Here is a 21,713-nt window from a genome sequence, read left to right on the forward strand (position 1 = left end):
ATCAAATCATCATATTAGAATGATTTCTGAAGGATCATTGAAGACTGGAGTAATGATGCTGAAAATTCAGCTTTGATCACAGGAATAAATTACATTTTAAGATATATTCACATAGAAAACTATGGAAGCTTGTTTCTGCCACTGAATAAAAATTAAAAAGGTAATTGTGACTTTTTTATCTCACAATTCAGACTTTTTTTTTCTCAGAAATGCATAATATAAAGTCGCAATTGAGTTATAAAGTCAGAATTGCGAAATACAGTCGCAATTCGGAGAGGAAAAGTTTTTTTTTTTGGCTCAGAATTGGACTATATAACTTGGTATTGCGAGTTTATATCTCACAATCCTGAGAAAAGAAGTCAGAAATGCGAGGTATAAACTTGTAATTGCAAGAAAAAATAAACTGCGAGAAAAAAGTCAGAATTGCGAGTTTATATCCCGCAATTGTGAGCTTATAACTCTTAATTCTGACTTTATTTCTCGCAATTGTGAGTTTAGCCTATATCTTGCAATTCTGACATTATAACTCACAATTGTGACTTCATATTTCGCAATTCTGAGAAAAGAAGTCGACATAAAAAGTCGCAATTATCTTTTTTAATTTTTTATTCAGTGGCGGAAACAATCTTCCATTGAAAACAGCTACATTAAAGTATAATAATATTTACTATTATTATTAATTATTACTGTTTTTACTGTATTTTTGATCAAATAAATGCAGTCTTGGTGAGCAGAAGAGACTTCTTTAAAACACACTGTAAAACCGTACTGACGTTTGACCGGTGCAGTGTATATAGAGGAGCCGGTGTCGGTGTTTCACCTGAGTGTGTGCGGTCAGTGTGAAGAGGACCAGCAGCAGACAGACGGACATTCCTCACATTCAGCTCATCACTCGCTCTTCATCACACCACCTGCAGGAAACACACACACAAGAGTCTTGAAGAAAGAAATAAAAAGCAACAGAGTTAAATGCTGAGGGGTTTGGATGTCAATGTTTTCCAGACACATTCGGCTCAGTTACACGAGGAGTTATGAATTAAGCATCTGAATTAAACTCATTGTTTTCCCCTCACAGAAATGACTATGATCATTATCGCCAGGAACAGACTCATGCAGTGTGTGCGAGTTATGAGTAAACTACTATTTTGGCCAAATCCCTGTGGAGCATTCGGAACGGAAGAGATTCGCTCCTCAGATTTCCCACACTGACATTCCTCTGGTAACATGCCATCATATCACACACACACACACACACACACACACTGTAATAAGTGCAGAAAACATGAGTGATAATCTGTTTTGGTGGAAAAGATCCGCTCCGTCCAACATCTCCTTCCAAACGACAGCAGAATGTTTTTCCGAAGCTGGAGAACGGAACGAAATCTGAAACGTTTCTGCAAAAAACACCTTTACCATGGTAACATTTTTGGCTAAAACGTTTCAAATTCCATTCTGTTCCAATCTCTCTCTGTGGGACGTCCGTCAGTGCGTGTGTTTACTTCAATCCTGCGATGAAGAATGCCAGAAGAACGTTTGCACATGAGAACTAGAAAAGCAATTCCTGTTAGCGGAGCATAACTACAAAAAAATCATATTCCCTATAGGAATTTCAATGCCATTTTAAAACTTCAATTACTTTTCCAGGCTTTTAAAAAGACCTGATTATTTACTACATGTTTTCCATGAGTGTGGGAAGCCTCTTTTCCATTTTTATTTCCATTCCTCAATTTGAGGAGAAACTTATATAAAGCTCTGATGTGGAGTTAAAACACACCTGCGAACTCCATGAAGTCTGTGGAGCTATAAAAGAGAAACCTCTGAGCAATAAACGAGAGCCACACAATGTTCCTTCTATTTCTCACCTATTTGCTTTCACAGCTGGAGAAAACAGATAAACGGAGGGAAGAGAAATAAAGATGTTGAAGGTCAAAGGTTTTAAACCTCCAGAATGAACATACATCCTGCAGACACTCATTAATTCAGAGAGAGAGATAGGACCGCACACAACCCATGTGGCATTATGGGAAATAATGTTTCCAGCATATCTCCTCAGATTAGAGTGAGGAGCACAGGCGTCCCTGCTAAGCCGTCTGCATTTATACCGTGTCTGTCTTTACCATGTTAATGGGGACCTATTATGCAAAATTCACTTTTATAAGGTGTTTGAGCACAGATGTGTGTCCACAGTGTGTGTAAACAACCAGCCTATAATGGTAAAAATCCATCCACTCCTTTTTTAAAATACCCATAAATCATAAACATTCTCTCCAAAAGCACGGCTCCAGAGTTCCCCCTACTCTTAAGTAAGGGTAAGTGAGCCCCACCCATGACTGGTGATTATCTGGCCTACTAGCATAGATCCCACCTTGAGTGAGCCGCAGCAGTCCGCCATTTCTGTTTCCTTGCTGTAGTAGCTGGAGATACACAATGTCTGAGTCTCCATAAACTCTCTGCATCTGAGCCACTAGGGACACCGTAAGTGAATTTCATTTATGAAGGAAATGTGCAGAAGATAGTCGTTAAAGTGTTAGCCTATATAATTGCGCAAATTATTTTACGCCGGACTGCTTCACAAACGAGGGTCAATTCAACGCTGGATTTGCACAAAAGATTAACATGACGGCACATGCTAGTCGATGAGTTGAATCAACTCCACAGCAACTACATAAATTTATCCACTAACCGTTCAGAAACATCCAGTTTCATTCTAAAAGTTGTAACTTCTTCCTGAGTCTCTCCATCAGTGTCCGACTCCGGTTTGAACAATGTAAGGCTGAACACCGTTACTGACAATCCTCATTTTGGCTGCGTGAGATTCTCCATTGTTGTTGTTTTTGAGCAACCGAAGTGCGAGCTGTTAAAGCTCCGCCCTCTTCTGGAAAGGGGGCCGGGAGCAGCAGCTCATTTGCATTTAAAGGGACACACAGAAAAACTGCATCACACCCAAATAGGGGCAAATTTGACAAGCTATAATAAATGATCTGTGGGGTATTTTGAGCTGAAACTTCAGACACATTCTGGGGACACCAGAGACTTATATTACATCTTGTGAAAGTGGGCATAATAGGTCCCCTTTAATGGATGTTTTAATCAGTGGCGTTTACTGACTCAAAAACCTCTAAAGTTCAGTTTGTGTTTGTGCTCCAGACATGAATGATTCCTCAAATCATGTGTTTCTTCCATTGTCACCTGTTGGACCAAAAAACGGGTAAAAATTCACAAAAAATTCACATTGAAGGAACCGCATCTACAGAACAGAAGATCATGGAGACACACAGAACACACGAGAAATCACCTGTAGTCGTTCACATGACATACACACACACACACACACACATGCACACCACCACCAACAACAACATTTCTTGTTTTTCTTTCTAAAAATACCCAAATTCTATAAGACGTTTCTCTTCATTTTCATCATAATAGGTAAAGTGAATAGACAATTATGGTGGCCAGGATTTGTATTTTTTCCCCCACTGAAAATAATGCATTGTCAACTTACAGTGATATGTAATACCAACATTAAATGAATTTTAAATCAAATTAAATTAAATAAATAAAAAATAATAAAATAAAATAAAAAGTAATTTAAAATTATATATTTATATTAGGGGTTGAACGACTTATGATTTTTTAAAGTCGACATTTATGTGATTAAAGTCGTGTCGACATCGACAATGACATCATTAATGAATCACACAGAATGTGTTTTTCCATTCAAATGCACTCCTGTTTTTCTATGCAAATACACACTAGACGTGCATATGACCATTGTGCTTGCGTCTTGTGTCTTTTGCAGCATCTCGCGCATGACACGACGTTCTAAAATCACGGCGCTCAAGTTCAAATCAGTTTTAAAAAATGTGTCTCAAGACCTTGCTTTTTTCCCCTATTCCCTATTTGAAAGCAGAAATGCGTTCTGTGTGAATGATCTCGAGCTGAGACTGGAACAAGGATTGCCTTTTGTGCAGCTATGGCATATGACACAGCACTACCCACAAGCCCCTACATAAGTTTATTTTTATCAGTTCTTTTGTCTTTGGGTCATTATATGTTAAATCACATACAAATAAAGTAGCACAGTAAAGATCACATTTATATGAATGCATTAGTGAGAGAGTGATTGTGTGAATTAATTCCACCTGGCAGCGTCACTCTACTAACAGTGAAGCTGTGTGTTTTAGTTACTAAGAAATATATGCTAGAACTTTTCAGTTTCTAAGCTATTTTATTGATAATTCACAGAACAGTGTTGACAATACATTCCTGCACTACTGAATGATTCATGTGCGTGTGTAGTGCGCGTGTAGCAGCGCATTAGTTTAGAATGGTAATTAACTTACGTGTACAATAGTCTGTTTAAAACGTGCAGTCACCTGATCAATATTGAGCATCCAGATGGTATAATCAAACATATCTTATGTAGCGCTCTTGAGTATACTTTTTTTTGTCATTAACTGTTGGATACGGAGCGTAAAGGTGGACTTAAAAGGTTTTTTATCCTGTTGCGCCCTCTATAGGCCATGATCAGCGACTAGTCGACGTCATGCTTAAAGCATCATGGCAGAGCGTTAAAGTCGACTAGTCGATTAGTCGGTGCAACCCCTTCAATGAATATATATTTATACAAATTTATTCAATTTAAATGATAGCTAAATAACTAGGGGGTCTCAGCAAGGCCATTAACTTGCATTTTCAGTTTTCATAAAATCCTTCATGTTTCACAGTGATCTCTCTGAATCACTAGACAGAGACTGGAGACAGAGATTTGCCATCAACAGTAATGAAATAAAGCTTAATATCCAAAAACAGTGCTGACTGGAAATACACTTTAGCCATTGTGTGTGTGTGTGTGTGTAATGGTTTGAGTAATAGGCTGAATTAAGGCTGGATCTGAAGTGGACTGTCTGCTGAGCTTCTTTAGTTCATTGCTTTTTAAATACTCTCATTACGTGCTTTTTTATAAATGAATCATCTAAATGCTTATTGATTTAGAAGAACTCAAGCAGCGTTTTCAAAAGCGATTAGGATCATTCACACAGAATATAAACAGCGCATGAATCAGCTGTGTGTCTTAACCATTAGACGTTTGCGTTTAATGTGATGTCTTCACTCCTGCTCCATCATAATGTGTGTAATGCAGAACAGAATGTTTTATTTTCTCCATAATCGAGGCTGCTATTTATCTTTTGCCACTGATCAACAAAGATATCATCTTATACATCTTATAATCTTATACATGTTATATTTCAATAAAAAAAAAAAATGAGTTATGAAATGTATCATTAAATACAGTGTATAAATAAATAAACACGATATGTATATATATAATATATTATACTATTTATATAAATGTCATTATTATTAGATTTTTTTTATAATTTTATTATATATAATGAAATTAATTATGAGATGTATAAAATGAATGTTCATTATGTAATAATAATAATAACAATAACAAACAACAATATTAATGATAATATATGTGTGCACACATTTTTATCTGGAAAGTCACATTTCTGGTCATTCAGTATTATGGCAAAACTTGTATCATGAATAAAAATAATAATAATAGCAATAAAAAAAACACCCCAGCAAATGAAAAAAGTAATTAGAAACCACAAAGCAGAGGATGGATACAAGAAGATTTCCAAGTCATTGGATATATGAAGTAATTAAATCTATAATTAAAAAATTGAAAGATTTTTGGAGAAGCAATGACTCTGGCAGAGATACAAACCTCACTGAGATTGCACCACAACAACGACAACAACAACAACTGATGCCTGAGAGCTTCACACAGCTTGAGAACAATGACAGACTGAAGGCCAGTCCTAAATGTCACATGACATCTGAGCTTCGGTTTGCCAGGGGGCATCTGAGAGTCTCTGCATTCATCTGGGAGAAGCTTCTGCATCTGATGACAGTGAAAGTTCTGCTTTTTGGCCATTAGATGAAACGGCATGTTTGGCGTAAACAAAATACTGCACATCATCAGCAACACAGCGTCCAACTGTGAAGCATGATGATGGCGTTGGAGTCACACTGCGGGGACGTTTGAGAGGAGATGAATGCAGGAGAACACAGGGAAAAATGGATGGAGTCTCCAAAAACCTGGAAAAGATTTGTTTTCCAGCTGGATAATGAAGCATAAAGCCAAAGCTAAGCAGAAATGCCTTAAAAACAGTGACATTTGAGCATCCAAGGCAGAGTTCAAACAGTAGTAAATTCTGGGGGTGAATACTTATGCAATTAATTATTTAGTGTCTAATAAACCGGCCAATCTGTAAAAATGTTTCACTTTGACATGAAAGAGTATTCAGAATCAAAAAGTTGTTCAGAATCAAAAACACTAAATTCCTTTGTGGTGTAAAGCAACAAAACCAACAAAATTGATTGAAGCTGCGCTTGATAACGATTTGACACCTGGGAAACACTTTTGGGCCACATTTGCTAAATAGTTTACTAAACACTTTTGTGTGAGGAATATGAGCACAAGTGCAAAGACGAGTGACAGTAAATACATTTAATGTTAAAAAAGATTTCCACTTCAAATAAATGCTGCACTTCTGAACTTTCTATTCATCAAAGAATCTTGAAAAATTGTAGCACTGTTTCCACAAAAATATGAAGCAGCACAACTGTTTTCAACATTGATAATAATCAGAAATGTTTCTTGAGCAGCAAATCAGCATCTTAGAATGATTTCTCAAGGATTATGTGACACTGAAGACTGGAGTAATGATGCTGAAAATTCAGCTTTGATCTCAGGGATACATTTTTAGTGTGAAATTACAGTATGTTCCAGGTTAACAGTTTCACAGTAATTTCACAGTAGGTCTTCTCTTGTATCTAACTGCACTCGCAGAAATTTATTGTTAAATCTACAGTACTTTACTGCCAATTTCAGTTAAGTTTTTAGAGTTGTACTGTTTTACTATGAGTTTACAGTATTGGAAAACAAAAAAATACTGTAAACAATATCATACTGTATTTGATAACTTAAAATCAGCCAATTAGCTTATTTTATATTCTAGCTTTTCATTGTTTTAACAAATATTTTCATTTAACACACTTCTGACTTGGTTCGATCAGAAATTTTTAATTTAAATAAGGTCCAAGATCCGAAGCAAATGGAAAACTGATCACCATTACGGTGACTTCTAAACAATTACAGTACTAAACAATATAGTTTCTTACAGTGGCATGGTTAAAGACAACTTTATCATTTGAATTCACAGTAAAAGAAGAGCAGTAAATTACTGTGATGTCAGCATCATTTTGCTGTTGATTAACAGTAATTCATAAGAAAATGACCAGCATGCATTCATTTCACCGTAAATTTCTGACTGCAGTAATTTTTTTTGTAAAATAATACTCTTTAATCTTGTAAATTCCTGGCAATTTTTTTACAGTGTACTACACTTCAGCATGACTCTGGTTCTCTCTTGAAATTCAGCACTGCAGTGCTGCTGATCTATGAATTTCTTCTGTTTTCACTCTGATAACAAAAGCATCTGCTAAATGACCAAACGTAAAATGCGCTGCTACTGTTCTGAGTGCTACTGCATGTGTCTGAAATGAAGACTAATGACATCTGTAAAGCAACACATTCTCTCTCTATATGTGCTTCAGTCTATTCAAGGCTCTTATAGGGACTCCAACGGCTTTGCTAATGTAAATGGTGATTTCTCATTAAAGATTCATCAGCATTTGATTACGGACAGCCTGACTCAGTTATTCTTTAAAGGATTGTATCTTTTAATTTCATACTTAGCATTCTGTCTGACATTAAACTCAGTGGCTTCCTGTCTGGAATGGAAGTCCAGTGACAGTGGCTTCTGATTTACTTGAAGCCCCAAAGTAAGAGCTTAAAACGAAATGCTGAAGACAATCTGAGACAGATTTTAATGAATAATCTATGATTTTGTGAAAGTTAATGTCCATTAGAAGAACAGTTTCTGACACCCATTAACACAGAAGTTTTAGCAGAGGTTACGCAGTTCAATGAAATATCTGGCAATATAAGGTGCACTTAATGGGACGTCACGAGTGACGCTGTAAAAATGTCTGGCAACGTCAACGTTTGGATCGTTGCTCTTCAAGTGTCCTCAAGTGGCCTTAATATCACATGACCAGCAACATGAATCAAAACAAAGTTATTACGAAAAAGATGAAGGTTAAAATGACCATTTGACAATAGCTGTGGCGGCCAAAATGAATATTGAATATATAGTGAATAATGAGTGCTTCCAAAGGAGAGAGAAGCCATTTTATTTAATGAGATTTGAAAACAGATGTCTAAAATGTGTGAGGCTTTTCTGGGTTATCAAATCAATCAATCAAAATTTCATTTATATAGCACAATAAGTACAACAGTAGTTGGCCATTGTGCTGTACAAGAGGATAAAATGGGTTATGGTTTTTAAAGTGACCACATTTATGTGCACTCATTTGACAGGTAGGCTATAAAGTAATATTATGTGTTATATATTATATGCTGTATTAAATTATTAGATTTTATTTAAAGTGATTTTATATATATGTATAAAATTATTTAAACAATCATATAATTATTATATTACAAAATTATTATGATTATTATATTATTTTAATGTCTAAAAAAGAAAAAAAACATTACATTTTTATATATAAATGTTATGTATAAAAACAGTATTATATAATAAGTATAATAAAGAAACTTTTTTGTAGTTACTATAGCATTATTATTATAGCTATTAATGAATATATTAAAACAAAATAAAAACATATAATAAAATATAAAAAATCAAAATGTGATGAGTTCTACAAAAAAAAGTATATAACAATATAATTATTATGCTGCATACAGTGGGTACGGAAAGTATTCAGACCCCCTTAAATTTTTCACTCTTTGTTATATTGCAGCCATTTGCTAAAAACATTTAAGTTCATTTTTTTTCCTCATTAATGTACACACAGCACCCTGTATTGACAGAAAAACACAGAATTGTTGACATTTTTTGCAGATTTATTAAAACAGAAAAACTGAAATATCACATGGTCCTAAGTATTCAGACCCTTTGCTGTGACACTCATATATTTAACTCAGGTGCTGTCCATTTCTTCTGATCATCCTTGAGATGGTTCTACACCTTCATTTGAGTCCAGCTGTGTTTGATTATACTGATTGGACTTGATTAGGAAAGCCACACACCTGTCTATATAAGACCTTACAGCTCACAGTGCATGTCAGAGCAAATGAGAATCATGAGGTCAAAGGAACTGCCTGAAGTGCTCAGAGACAGAATTGTGGCAAGGCACAGATCTGGCCAAGGTTACAAAAACATTTCTGCTGCACTTAAGGTTCCTAAGAGCACAGTGGCCTCCATAATCCTTAAATGGAAGACATTTGGGACGACCAGAACCCTTCCTAGAGCTGGCCGTCCAGCCAAACTGAGCTATCGGGGGAGAAGAGCCTTGGTGAGAGAGGTAAAGAAGAACCCAAAGATCACTGTGGCTGAGCTCCAGAGATGCAGTCGGGAGATGGGAGAAAGTTGTAGAAAGTCAACCATCACTGCAGCCCTCCACCAGTCGGGGCTTTATGGCAGAGTGGCCCGGCGGAAGCCTCTCCTCAGTGCAAGACACATGAAAAAACACCTGAAGGACTCCAAGATGGTGAGAAATAAGATTCTCTGGTCTGATGAGACCAAGATAGAACTTTTTGGCCTTAATTCTAAGCGGTATGTGTGGAGAAAACCAGGCACTGCTCATCACCTGTCCAATACAGTCCCAACAGTGAAGCATGGTGGTGGCAGCATCATGCTGTGGGGGTGTTTTTCAGCTGCAGGGACAGGACGACTGGTTGCAATCGAGGGAAAGATGAATGCGGCCAAGTACAGGGATATCCTGGACAAAAACCTTCTCCAGAGTGCTCAGGACCTCAGACTGGGCCGAAGGTTTACCTTCCAACAAGACAATGACCCTAAGCACACAGCTAAAATAAGGAAGGAGTGGCTTCACAACAACTCCGTGACTGTTCTTGAATGGCCCAGCCAGAGCCCTGACTTAAACCCAATTGAGCATCTCTGGAGAGACCTAAAAATGGCTGTCCACCAACGTTTACCATCCAACCTGACAGAACTGGAGAGGATCTGCAAGGAGGAATGGCAGAGGATCCCCAAATCCAGGTGTGAAAAACTTGTTGCATCTTTCCTAAAAAGACTCATGGCTGTATTAGATCAAATGGGTGCTTCTACTAAATACTGAGCAAAGGGTCTGAATACTTAGGACCATGTGATATTTCAGTTTTTCTTTTTTAATAAATCTGCAAAAATGTCAACAATTCTGTTTTTCTGTCAATATGGGGTGCTGTGTGTACATTAATGAGGGGAAAAAATGAACTTAAATGATTTTAGCAAATGGCTGCAATATAACAAAGAATGGAAAATTTAAGGGGTCTGAATACTTTCCGTACCCACTGTATATATGTTTGTGTGTGTATTTATATAAATATTTCTATATATTTCTAAAAAAATATTTATATATGTACATTTATATAATAATTCTTTTATAAGATATATAATAGTATATCTTTATAAGAATTATAATTGTAAAATAATATATATTTAAATTGTTTTTATTTTATATTATATAAAATACACATATACAGATATATATATATATATATATATATATATAGAAAGAGAGTGAAAATGTGATAAATACACAAATTATATTTTTTCAATAGGGTCCAGTATACGGCAAACTACACAAGTTGTTTCTGCTCAGGTTACTGAAAAGTCCGAACAAAACAAAAACAAAAACAGATTAAACACTGTCTGGCAGTTCTGGACGATTCTCCTCTGTGAAAACACACTTTCACACACCTGTAAACTCTCTCTGTCTTTTAGTGTGACAGGAGGACAGGTCGAGCGCTCAGGACAGATCAGACCATCAGTCCCTCGACCGTCACTAACAGCACAAGGTCAATCACTGAGCCACATGAACCCAGCCGAATCTTTCGGACAGAGATAAGACAGAGAAGACGGAGTGATTTCCTGCTGCAGAGGCTACGTGACGAACGCACCAGAAAAACATACAAAATATGTTCAAATGCCATAATGTGGACGCGGGCCAACATCAACATGCCAAATTCATGATATGCAATAATTACTCTGTGGCAGAACAAACAAGATAAAGGTTGTGTGTGCAAACATGTGCATGTGTGTGTCTGCAGATGATTAAGTGATCCCAGTGATGTCATTAGTATCCCAGCATTCCACTGCTGCAGATGTTTTCAGTCCAACCTCAAAACACACACACACACTTATGAAATCTGCTATCATATTCACTCCAAAATCAAAATGAAGAAATAATAAATTACATTGTGCAAATAGAAAATATAGACTATTTTAGGAGCATTAGGATTTTATAGGGCTTGACATTAACCCTTGTCCGGGACAAGTGGATTTTTTGAAGGGTCAAGTGAAAGAGAATTTTGAACCTTTTTTAATAGTTGTGTTTGAGTCCCTCAATTGTCCTTAGTGTGAAAAGATGGATCTCAAAATCACACAGTCACTGCTGGAAAGGGTTAAAATATGCAAAAAATGCTTGAAATCTGAAGAATCTGCAGGACCTGGAGATTTTTTCTGAAGAACGGAGCTCAGTTTACCTGCTCAGAACAAACAAGGGACTCATGAACAACCATCACAAAACAAAAAAACAGTCATAGATCATCCAGGTAACCACACACAGTATTAAGAATCAATGGTTCACAACTTTTGAACTGGGTCATTTTAATAAATTCAGCTATTTTTTTGTCTTGTTAATTATATGTAAACATCTTTTATGTAAAATATCTTAATCAGGACAGTTCTAAATAAAAAATAACATGCATTTTGTATTATCTCTTTTATTTTGTTAAAATTTTTCACATTTTCACAGATTCTGCAAGTGGTTCACAAACGTTCAAGTGGCACTGTATATATATATATATATATATATATATATATATATAAAAATATTAATAATAAATTACAGTAGTACAAGTTAAAAAAATTATTATTCTGTCTTTATTCTGGTTTAATTAAAAAAGTACTGCAATACAGTACATAACAGTTACATTAATAATAACAGTTAATAAATACAATAATCAAATTCAATATCAATTAATGGTAATAAACCAATGTGTTTAATTGTAATGTCACATTGCAAAAAAATCATAATGCAATGTTCTAAAAAAAAAAAAAAACAGGCATTATTTTAAAATAAAATCATTTTTAAGTACAGTTTCATGAATGCTGAAGGCCTTCTCATTCATGTACGTTTTCAGTTTAACTTTTAACCCGCATTGTTATGCAGATGATTCAACATTTCTATATTCAAATAGCACAGAATATGCAACAGAATGCAAATTAGAAGCAAATTAGACATTATATGTTGGAAGTTTGTTTGATAATTAGCTCTCTCTCTCTCTTTCTCTCGGTTAAATCTCTGCTCTGATTGCTGGATTGTTCATTCAAGAGATTTCAAGCTCAAACCGCATCATCCTCCTCCTCCTCCTCCTCCTCATCATCAGATCTTCCTCTCGCCCGTGAGAGGAGGCAGTGCAGATGGATGAGGTTCTCTGGGTGTTTGGTGCTGTGAATGTGGGCGTTGATCCTGCACCCCGCGGAGAGACATTAAACTGCAACCTCTTCTATTCTCCATGGAGCTCAGAGGAATGTCAAATAAATAGAAAGTGTACTGTCCAAATCTCCTAGATACTACATACAGTACACTACAGAGCTACATGATATATTGTAATGTAATCGATATTGTGACGCAGCTTGTGTGACTGTCAAATCACACAGGCTGTGATTGAATTAAATAAATAGTACACGCACTGCGTGTTTCAGAGTGAATCGCGCATTTACACACGATAGATACAGTGTTTCAGCTGCGCTTCAATCCACTAACCGCTAATGCTTCAATCTCACATATTGAGAGTTTGTCTAGAGTTATGCGTGAAACTCCACAGAGCTCCTGCTATTCGCAGCTGCTGCGTTAATGAACTTCCAGTCATGTTTGGCATCTGGAGTCTGGCATGTGCTGCAGGTGCACGAATCTCTATTCAAGAGTCGGACCACCAAACATCTGCCTTACAGCATGAGGAATCAGACTGCAGGAAAACAGTGGGTTAAAATGAACCATGATCTAATAACAGGCATATATGAAGAACTTTTTAGTGAGCGGCTCGATCTAATGTATATGTTCTTCACCGGCGCTTCAGGGTTTAATTGCACTTACATCCTCATTTCTTTCCCAGAATGCCTTCACAGTCAGGAGATTAAGTTTTCTGCACTAGAAACACTTACAGAGAGTTGTATTTCATTACCCAGATTTCCTCGTTCATTATCTGTGAAGCTACACCTGAGCGTGTGCGTGTGTGTTTTATTGATGTGTGTGTAATCAGGCCTGAAGAATAGGATGTGTTATTGAATTCGACTGAACGCTCTCTCTCTCTCTCTCTCTCTCTGTGTGTATTTCTGTCTCCAGAGATATGAGCTTGAGCTCAAACACACATACACACACACACACACACACACTGACACGGCCCAGACGCTCAACAATACCGTCAAACTGCTCATTTGTTTATTTCCAATTAAATTATCCTCCTCCGAAAGGGTTTCTCTCTAATTCGGTTAGAGTAATTTAATTTGAGGTTTCATCTAACAGATAGAATTGCAGAAGTGTTGAACCTCATGTGATGATACAGTTTGATGTGATTAGCTCTGTATAAAAATAGGGCCCTAAGAAATTAATTTAGTTTTCCAAAGTTCCATTTTATTTTATTTTTTTCCAAATCCTGCATTGTCTAGATTTTTCTAGATTGTTTTAATTATTTAATTAAATTAAAAACATCAGAAAGCATGTTTAAATAACTAATTCATTTAGGTTTAATTTTTCACAAATTCGATTTTATTTTTTCACAAATTAAATTTTTAGATATTTTGCATTTTAATTATTTAATATAAATTTACTATCCAAAATTGTGGTAATCAGATGAATTCATACTACTTGTAATCAAATGAAAATACAACAAAAAATTGCATTTTTGTTTACTTTTTTGTCAAATTAAGTACTGCACAACTTACTATAGATTTACTATAACTTAAAATCTCTTGATTGTGCATTTTAAATAAATTGTATAAATATTATTAAAATTATTTTGATAAGTACACTTATTATACAATAGAAATATATATCTGTCATAATTTTGATTTATTAATCAAAAATGGTTAACACATAAGGTTCATTAGTTAAACATTAGTTAATGTATTAACTAACATGAGCTAACCATGAGCAATACATTTGTTACTGTATTTACTAATCTTGGTTAACGTTAGTTAATGAAAATACAGCTGTTCATTGTTTGTTCATGTTAGTTCACAGTGCATTAACTAATGTTAACAAGATTTTAATAATGTATTAGTAAATGTTGAAATTAACATTAACAAATGCTGTATAAGTGCAGTTCATTACTACTTCATGTTAACTAATGTAGTTAACTAATGTTAACTAATGAACTTTATTGTAATGTGTTACCCATAAATGAGCCAAATTCCATGACATTCTGCATTACACAATTACATCCACATTTTCTGCTTCACAGAAATCACAAACAGATGCCGTTTCTTCATTCCTCCTTCATTAAATCAATAAGTGACTCGAGTTAAGTGATTTTACCATGGGTAACAGGTGTGGTTTACTTTCTTAACCGTGGTAAAATCACTGTAAAGCTCACCCTCAAGTGGATCATTGCTCTCTTTTAAAATGGACTCAACAGTAACAGTCTTTCCTCTCAAGATTCCACAGCATATGGCATTCCGGAATACTGACAGGATGGAATGTCTATGGATTCTATAAGTAGAAACATTCCACATTTAAATCAGACGGTGATCTGAAGGAGCGAGAGGACTTCACAGATCTGAGACCAGCCAGATGGGCTTGAGTGAGGTGTAGCAGTGTGTGTATGTGTGTGAGAGAGAGAGAGAGAGAGAATGTGAGCACCGTTTGGGGTCAGTTCCATACTTTGTACTCTCTGCTGCAATACTAGCACATAAGCCCTACACATAATTCAATATTTTGAGAAATCCACAGGGACTAAAGAAAATGATAAAAGGACACAGAGAACAAAACTCAGAAAGACAGACAGATCTTCCTCTCTCGAAGAAGAAGTGAAGTGCAGAATTATGTGGATTCAGAGAACAGACACCTGACATGGGAAAATATCCGTGATAAATTATTTTATGCAAATTATACATTATATTATTAAGAAAATATTAGGCAAGTTCTAAATTTCTATTCAATTTAAGCATGAAGATCATGAAGGTCAGTAAGATAAGAAGTCTCTTCTGCTCACCACGGATGCATTTATCCGATCAAAAATACAGTATAGAAAAATAGTTAAATATTACAATTTATGTTTTCTATTTTCATATATTTTAAAATATAATTTATTCCTGTGATGCAAAGCTGAATTTTCAGCATCATTACTCCAGTCTTCAGTGTCACATGATCCTTCAGAAATCATTCTAATATGCCGATTTGCTTACACTCTAAAAAACGCTGGGTTAAAAACCAAACCAAGTTTGGTTGAAAATGAACAAACCCAGTGATTGGGTTGTTTTAACCCACTGGTTGAGTTGAATGTTTGCCCAACCTGCTGGGTAGTTTTATTTAACTCAACTATTGTTTAAAAATGACTGTATTGCTTACTTAAAATGAACCCAGAATATGTTGAAAATTAACATTTATTAATATGTTTAATGAATAATAAAATGCTTATTACAGTTTTTCTCAATCGATTTAAAAAATAAAATAAATGTAATGCATATTTTTAAGTGATGAACAATGTGTTTAAACAAGTTTCAGTTGTTACATAACATTTCAAAGTGTTTAAATACTCTTTTCTTTTTTTTTTTCTTTTTTTTGTCAGGTGGTACAACCAAATATTTGTAAATATATATATACCCATACATGAAATTAGCTATTTTCAGGGCTTGACATTAACACCCGCCAACCCTGCCAAATGTGGGTAGATTTCAGCTGTGGCGGGTAAGACAGCCACTCCCACTAGCCACTTTGGCGGGTTGAATTTCATTTCAGCTTACAGCCAATGATCGTTGAAGATCGTCGTATCACAAAATTACAATTCAATTAACGTTACAATTCTTTATCGATTAACTTGCAGTTAGTGAAGGTGGGATAGGCGGAATCGCGCTGAATGACACACAACAGAAGCGCTTTCTCGTGTGTGCTCTCTCTCTCTGTCGCGCGCACGATCAGTTCTTCTTGTGCCTGAATAGTCAAGTACACGCACACACAGATGTCAAAATGTCCGTCGTGTGGAGTATCTTGTGTGAATACAGTCGGTTATGGCTTAAGTGGACTTTAACAGGTAGGGTAATAACTGGATATGTGTCAGTATATTACATCCATGCATTCAGCAGCCCAATTAAATACCTGTCTGTCATTAACGTTAATCAAACAACAGAAGATAAGATGTTAAATAAACCTACTGTATCTGATTGTTTTTGTAATTTGCTTCTTTGTTCTTTTATATAGCCTAACAAAAATAACTTATAGTTTATCATATTAGCCAATGCTCATATTGCCCACCCCTTGCCCACCTGTAGGCTACATACCAGCTGATATACAATGTAGTCTTGATTTGGGTGGTCAATCTGCATTTGAAAGTTTAAAAGGGTTTTAAATCTTCTAAATCAAGTAAAATGACTCAAAATCAAATAATTTAAGCATGCCAAAGTCAACTTTAATCATGTAAAATGTAATTTCCCAACTTTGGAAAACCACTAGCCACAGTGGCTGGTGAGCAAAAAAGTTAATGTCAAGCCCTGGCTGTTTTTATCAGTATTTGAGAGATATCTACAAACCTTTTCACTCTGCCACAATGATCTATTGCGGTCCTCTGGATGTTGCATTACAGTATCAGGCTTAACGTTATTACCTTGTCAGTTGATAATAAATTATTTGCAGTTGTGCCACCCTGACATTTGAGAATATAGAAATTGCCGGGCAAAAGTTTTTCACTTATCTCAACAGCTTTAAAACGACAGAAGTTTATAAAAATTAGTTTATATGTATATTCAAACTTAACATTATGCCAAAGTATTTTCTCTTAAATTTCTTATAAATAAAACCATTTCTTATTTAAAAAAAAACTTGTGGGGGTTAAATCCAAAATCCCCCATACCCTCAGATAGGGCTCCCCAGGTCCAGGATTAAGAACCCCTGGCCTCTCCTCCACCCCTTCCACCCTGCTGTCCACTTTCACTATGTCCATGTCTTCTTACAATTTCTCCTCTTGCTCTTTCCACCAGTGTCCTCCACTATACTCAGCTCTTCTCCTCTACTCCTTTTTTACTTTCTCCCCTCTCCTCATCTCCTCCTGATCCCCTTCTATATGTTCCACTCTTCATTTTCTTCTCATTACAACCCTTCCTCTACCCACACCACCACCTTTACATTTACACCTCTTTATTTTCCCCTTCTCTTGCATATTTTCTTGCTCTATTTATACTTTCCCTTTTATATTCTCCCTATTACATAATGCAATTGTGATAAATGCATAAACATTTTGTGAAAACTCTATTTCCTGTGATGTGTGTATTATTAATCAAGCAGTTATCAGTTTGGGGCTATTTGAAAACATACCAGGTGCATTTGATAATATGACAAATTCCAGAGTTTTGTTTATTGTATTTGGACAAATGGTATCTAAATGTTTGTAAATTGTGTAAAGCCAATAAAAAAAAAGCTGTGATCGTTTTTTCCTGATTTATTAAAGTTTTGGTTTGATGTATTAACTATTATGAAAACATTTGAGAACTTTGTGCATAGTGTTTTGAGAAAATTATTCACATGATTTGCAATTTGTGTGAAATAAATGAAAATGTACAATCTGTTTAAGACAATTACAAAGTGTTCAGATCACTGTTTTGAGAACAGTGATACGAGTTCGGAGAAATGTGTCAAATGTGTCAAAGGTGTCAAAAAAACTGTAATAAATGTTTCCTCTAGTAATTATGTGTCTGTTTTTTTATTGCCAACCTATTTTGGGTTCAGTTTAAGCCAGACATATAGTAATTTTTAAACAATTAAATAAAACTGCTCAACACACTGGGCAAACATTTAACCCAACCGCTGAGTTTGACCATTTTCAACCCAACTTGGGTTGTTTTTAACCCAGCATTTTTTAGAGTGTATTATTAACACTTGTGCTGCTTCATATTTTTGTGAAAAACTGGATTTTTTATTTTTTTTTTGTCAGGATTCTTTGATGAACAGAAAGTTCAAAAGAACAGCATTCAGTTAACAGATACTCGTAACTTTACGTGTGTGTGTGTGTGTGTGTGTGCACAGACAGAGATATTAAGCTCAATTAACTTAATTACAGAGACCAGAACTTTCAGAGCTCATCGCCATGACGACCATTACTATAGTGATGACATGCAAATTAAATGGTGAGTTGATGGGAGGGGCCAGAGGACTGTGATACGAGTGCATGTGAGGTTAGTGAACTGTGTTTGTGTGTTTACTAGATGAAGGTCACAGCGTTCACCGCACACACAGCTCTTTAATCTGAGCGTCACGAGCAGATAGAGGGAGACTAATAGTTTGAGGTAATTCTGTCGGGCTCTGCAAACGTTTCTGGCAGGAAGTGACGGATCGATGAACGTCTGTGTCAGAAACAAAGAGCAGGAAAAACCGAAGACTTAAGCAGATCTGATGGTGCAAATCTAAATGCCACATCAATCATTAATCTGTCACTCATTCACAAACACACACACACACACACAGAGAGAGAGAGAGAAGCACTAGATGAAGGTCAGAGCGATTTAACATCAGCGTTACGAACACCAGCGTTCAATCCAGTAATTCTGTCCCATTTTTTGGCAGGAACTTGTGGATCGATGGATGTCAGTGCCAGAAACAAAAGAGCAGGAGAAACCCAGAGTCATTAAAGGAACTTTAACTACTGATTTACACCGTCAAGCTCCAAAAAACACCATAAAAATCATCCATGCACCTATACGAGAGAGAGACACACACACAAAAGGAAAGAGAAGGTGTTTAAATTCACATTTAGAGTGTTAAAGGTAAAGCCTGCGGGAGTTAAAACTAAAGGTAAGGAACTGCGAAGCGAAGCACTAAATTTAGCGGGATGAATGATCCTGAGCCAGTGATCAGAGTCCATGAGATGAACTTTGATGATTCATTTACAACTCCAGTGAGAAGCTGCAGAGATCAGCTGTGCTGAACACGGCCAAAAAACCTTAGATAATCACTGCAAAAATCAATCCAGGGTCACTGTATAGGCCAGAGATATATCTCAAAATCTTGAGATGTGTGTGTGCGTTTGTGTCTTCAAAAGACCACTTGAGCTTCAGGCTGATTATAAAGCTTGTTTTTGCCATTATGTGTCATTCAGTGTTGAGGCGTGATGGTACAATAGTTTAGCTGTTCATATAGTGCAGATTTTCCAGTAATAAGTAATTGTTGTTGTGGTAATTCTGTTGTATATTGTTATTGTTTTATAAACCTTGCTTGTACAGCACTGGTCTGCATTCACCATTTTAAATGTGCTATAAAAATAACTAAACTAAAAAGCTGACAGCTAGTAGACAGCTAGAAAATCCAAATAATTAAAGTTTCCAACTAGCAAAGGAAAGCAGAAAGGAGAGACATTTGCATCTAACAATCAATCCTCACTCTTTTTATGGAAGAAAAATACAGAAATTAATTTAATTGAAATAAAAATGAAATAATAATAAAAAAAAAAAATAATTAGGTAACACTTTAGTTTCCAATTCTCACTATTAACTAGTTGCTTATTAGCATGCATATTACTAGGATGTTGGCTGTTTATTAGTACTTATAAAGCACATATTAATGCCTTATTCTGCATGACCTTATTCTACATCCCTTAATCCTAAACTTAACAACTACCTTACTAACTATTAATAAGCAGTAATTAGGGGTTTATTGAGGCAAAAGTCATAGTTAATAGTTAGTTAATAGTCAGAATTGGAGCCTAATCTAAAGTGTGAACGAAGATGACATATTTTAATAAATACAATAAATATAATACTAAATTAAAATATACTAAATATTAATATAATATACAGCATATAGAAATAATATAATACATTTTAATTTAAAAATAATAAAAATGTTTAAAAACAAATTAATTACATAAACTTTATAAATAATACATATAATATAAATATAAAATAAATAATAAAATAAATAATAAAATATTTATTTAAAAAGATATTGAAATGTAAGTAGCCTAAATGTAGCTATTTTTTGTTAGTAGTTGCTAACTGTTTGTTTGTTTGTTTTTTACAGTTTTTTACAATTGGTAAGACCAAGTTCTAAACCAATTTGTTGAATAAATCACTCTTTCTACAAAACATTAAACAGATTCAAGCAGTTAGACACAAATCACATGCAAAACTCTAAACATATTCTCACTCACTAAAACACATTTCTCACTGTGATGCACTTGTGTTGCAAAACGGTAAACCTGAGTGGCAAAATTTAAAGCGTTAGTTCACCCAAAAATGAAACTTCTGTCATTAATTACTCACCCTCATGTCGTTCCACACCCGTAAGACCTTCGTTCATCTTCAGAACACAAATTACGATATTTTTGATGAAATCCGATGGCTCAGTGAGGCCTGCATTGCCTGCAAGATAATTAACACTTTCAATGCCCAGAAAGCTACTACAGACATATTTAGATGAGAATACTTGTTGTGCTCCAAAAAAAATAAATAAATAAATAACGACTTTATTCAACAATATCTAGTGATGAGCGATTTCAAAACACTGCTTCATGAAGCTTCGAAACTTTTGTTTCGAATCAGTGGTTCGTAGCGTGTATCAAACTGCCAAAGTCACGTGATTTCAGTAAATGAAGCTTCGTTACGTCATTAGTGTTTTGAAACATTTAAAAATTTCAATGGTTCATGTGACTTAGGCAGTTTGATACGCGCTCCGAACCACTGATTTGAATCAAAAGATTCGTAAAGCTTCAAAGCTGCATGAAGCAGTGTTTTGAAACCGCCCATCACTAGATATTGTTGAATAAAGTCGTTATTTGTTTTTTGGTGCACAAAAAGTATTCTTGTCGCTTCATAACATTAAGGTTGAACCACTGTAGTCGCATGAACTGTTTTAAATATATCTTTAGTAGCTTTCTGGGCATTGAAAGTGTTAATTATCTTGCAATGCAGGCCTCACTGAGCCATCGGATTTTATAAAAAATATCTTAATTTGTGTTCCGAAGATGAACGGAGGCCTTACGGGTGTGAAACGACATGAGGGTGAGTAATAAATGACAGAAATTTAATTTTTTGGGTGAACTAACCCTTTGCACACAACAACAACACAGTTGTCTTTGTTTACACACAGCACTCCTTGATTTTGCAGTTGCACAACTTTTTTGAGTGAGCTTTCCATTTAGAGTTTTCTTTGACGTTTTGGGATTTTGCAGTTAACTACTGTATATACAATATAATCACCATACATAGTTAGCAATTACTATACTTTTTTTACGTAATTGCAAATTTTGTTTACTGTATGCTAGTGTTATAAAAAGCACCGGTACTTCGGTACCAAGTCGGTACAGAAATTTTGAAAATGTGACGATACCCGCA

General features: G+C 35.4%; 1 protein-coding gene across 1 annotated transcript in view; it reads right to left on the reverse strand.

Annotated features, from left to right (window-relative positions):
- The window catches only part of gcgrb (glucagon receptor b), a 51,736-nt gene that overhangs the window by 19,329 nt on the left and 10,694 nt on the right, over positions 1-21,713 (reverse strand). The window contains exon 2 of the mRNA XM_051895048.1: positions 821-911. Coding sequence (XP_051751008.1) covers positions 821-871 — 51 coding nt within the window. The 5' untranslated portion in view covers positions 872-911. The remainder of the gene's footprint in view (positions 1-820; positions 912-21,713) is intronic.

This window comes from Ctenopharyngodon idella, chromosome 1, assembly GCF_019924925.1.
Source record: "Ctenopharyngodon idella isolate HZGC_01 chromosome 1, HZGC01, whole genome shotgun sequence".
Lineage (NCBI taxonomy): Eukaryota > Metazoa > Chordata > Actinopteri > Cypriniformes > Xenocyprididae > Ctenopharyngodon > Ctenopharyngodon idella.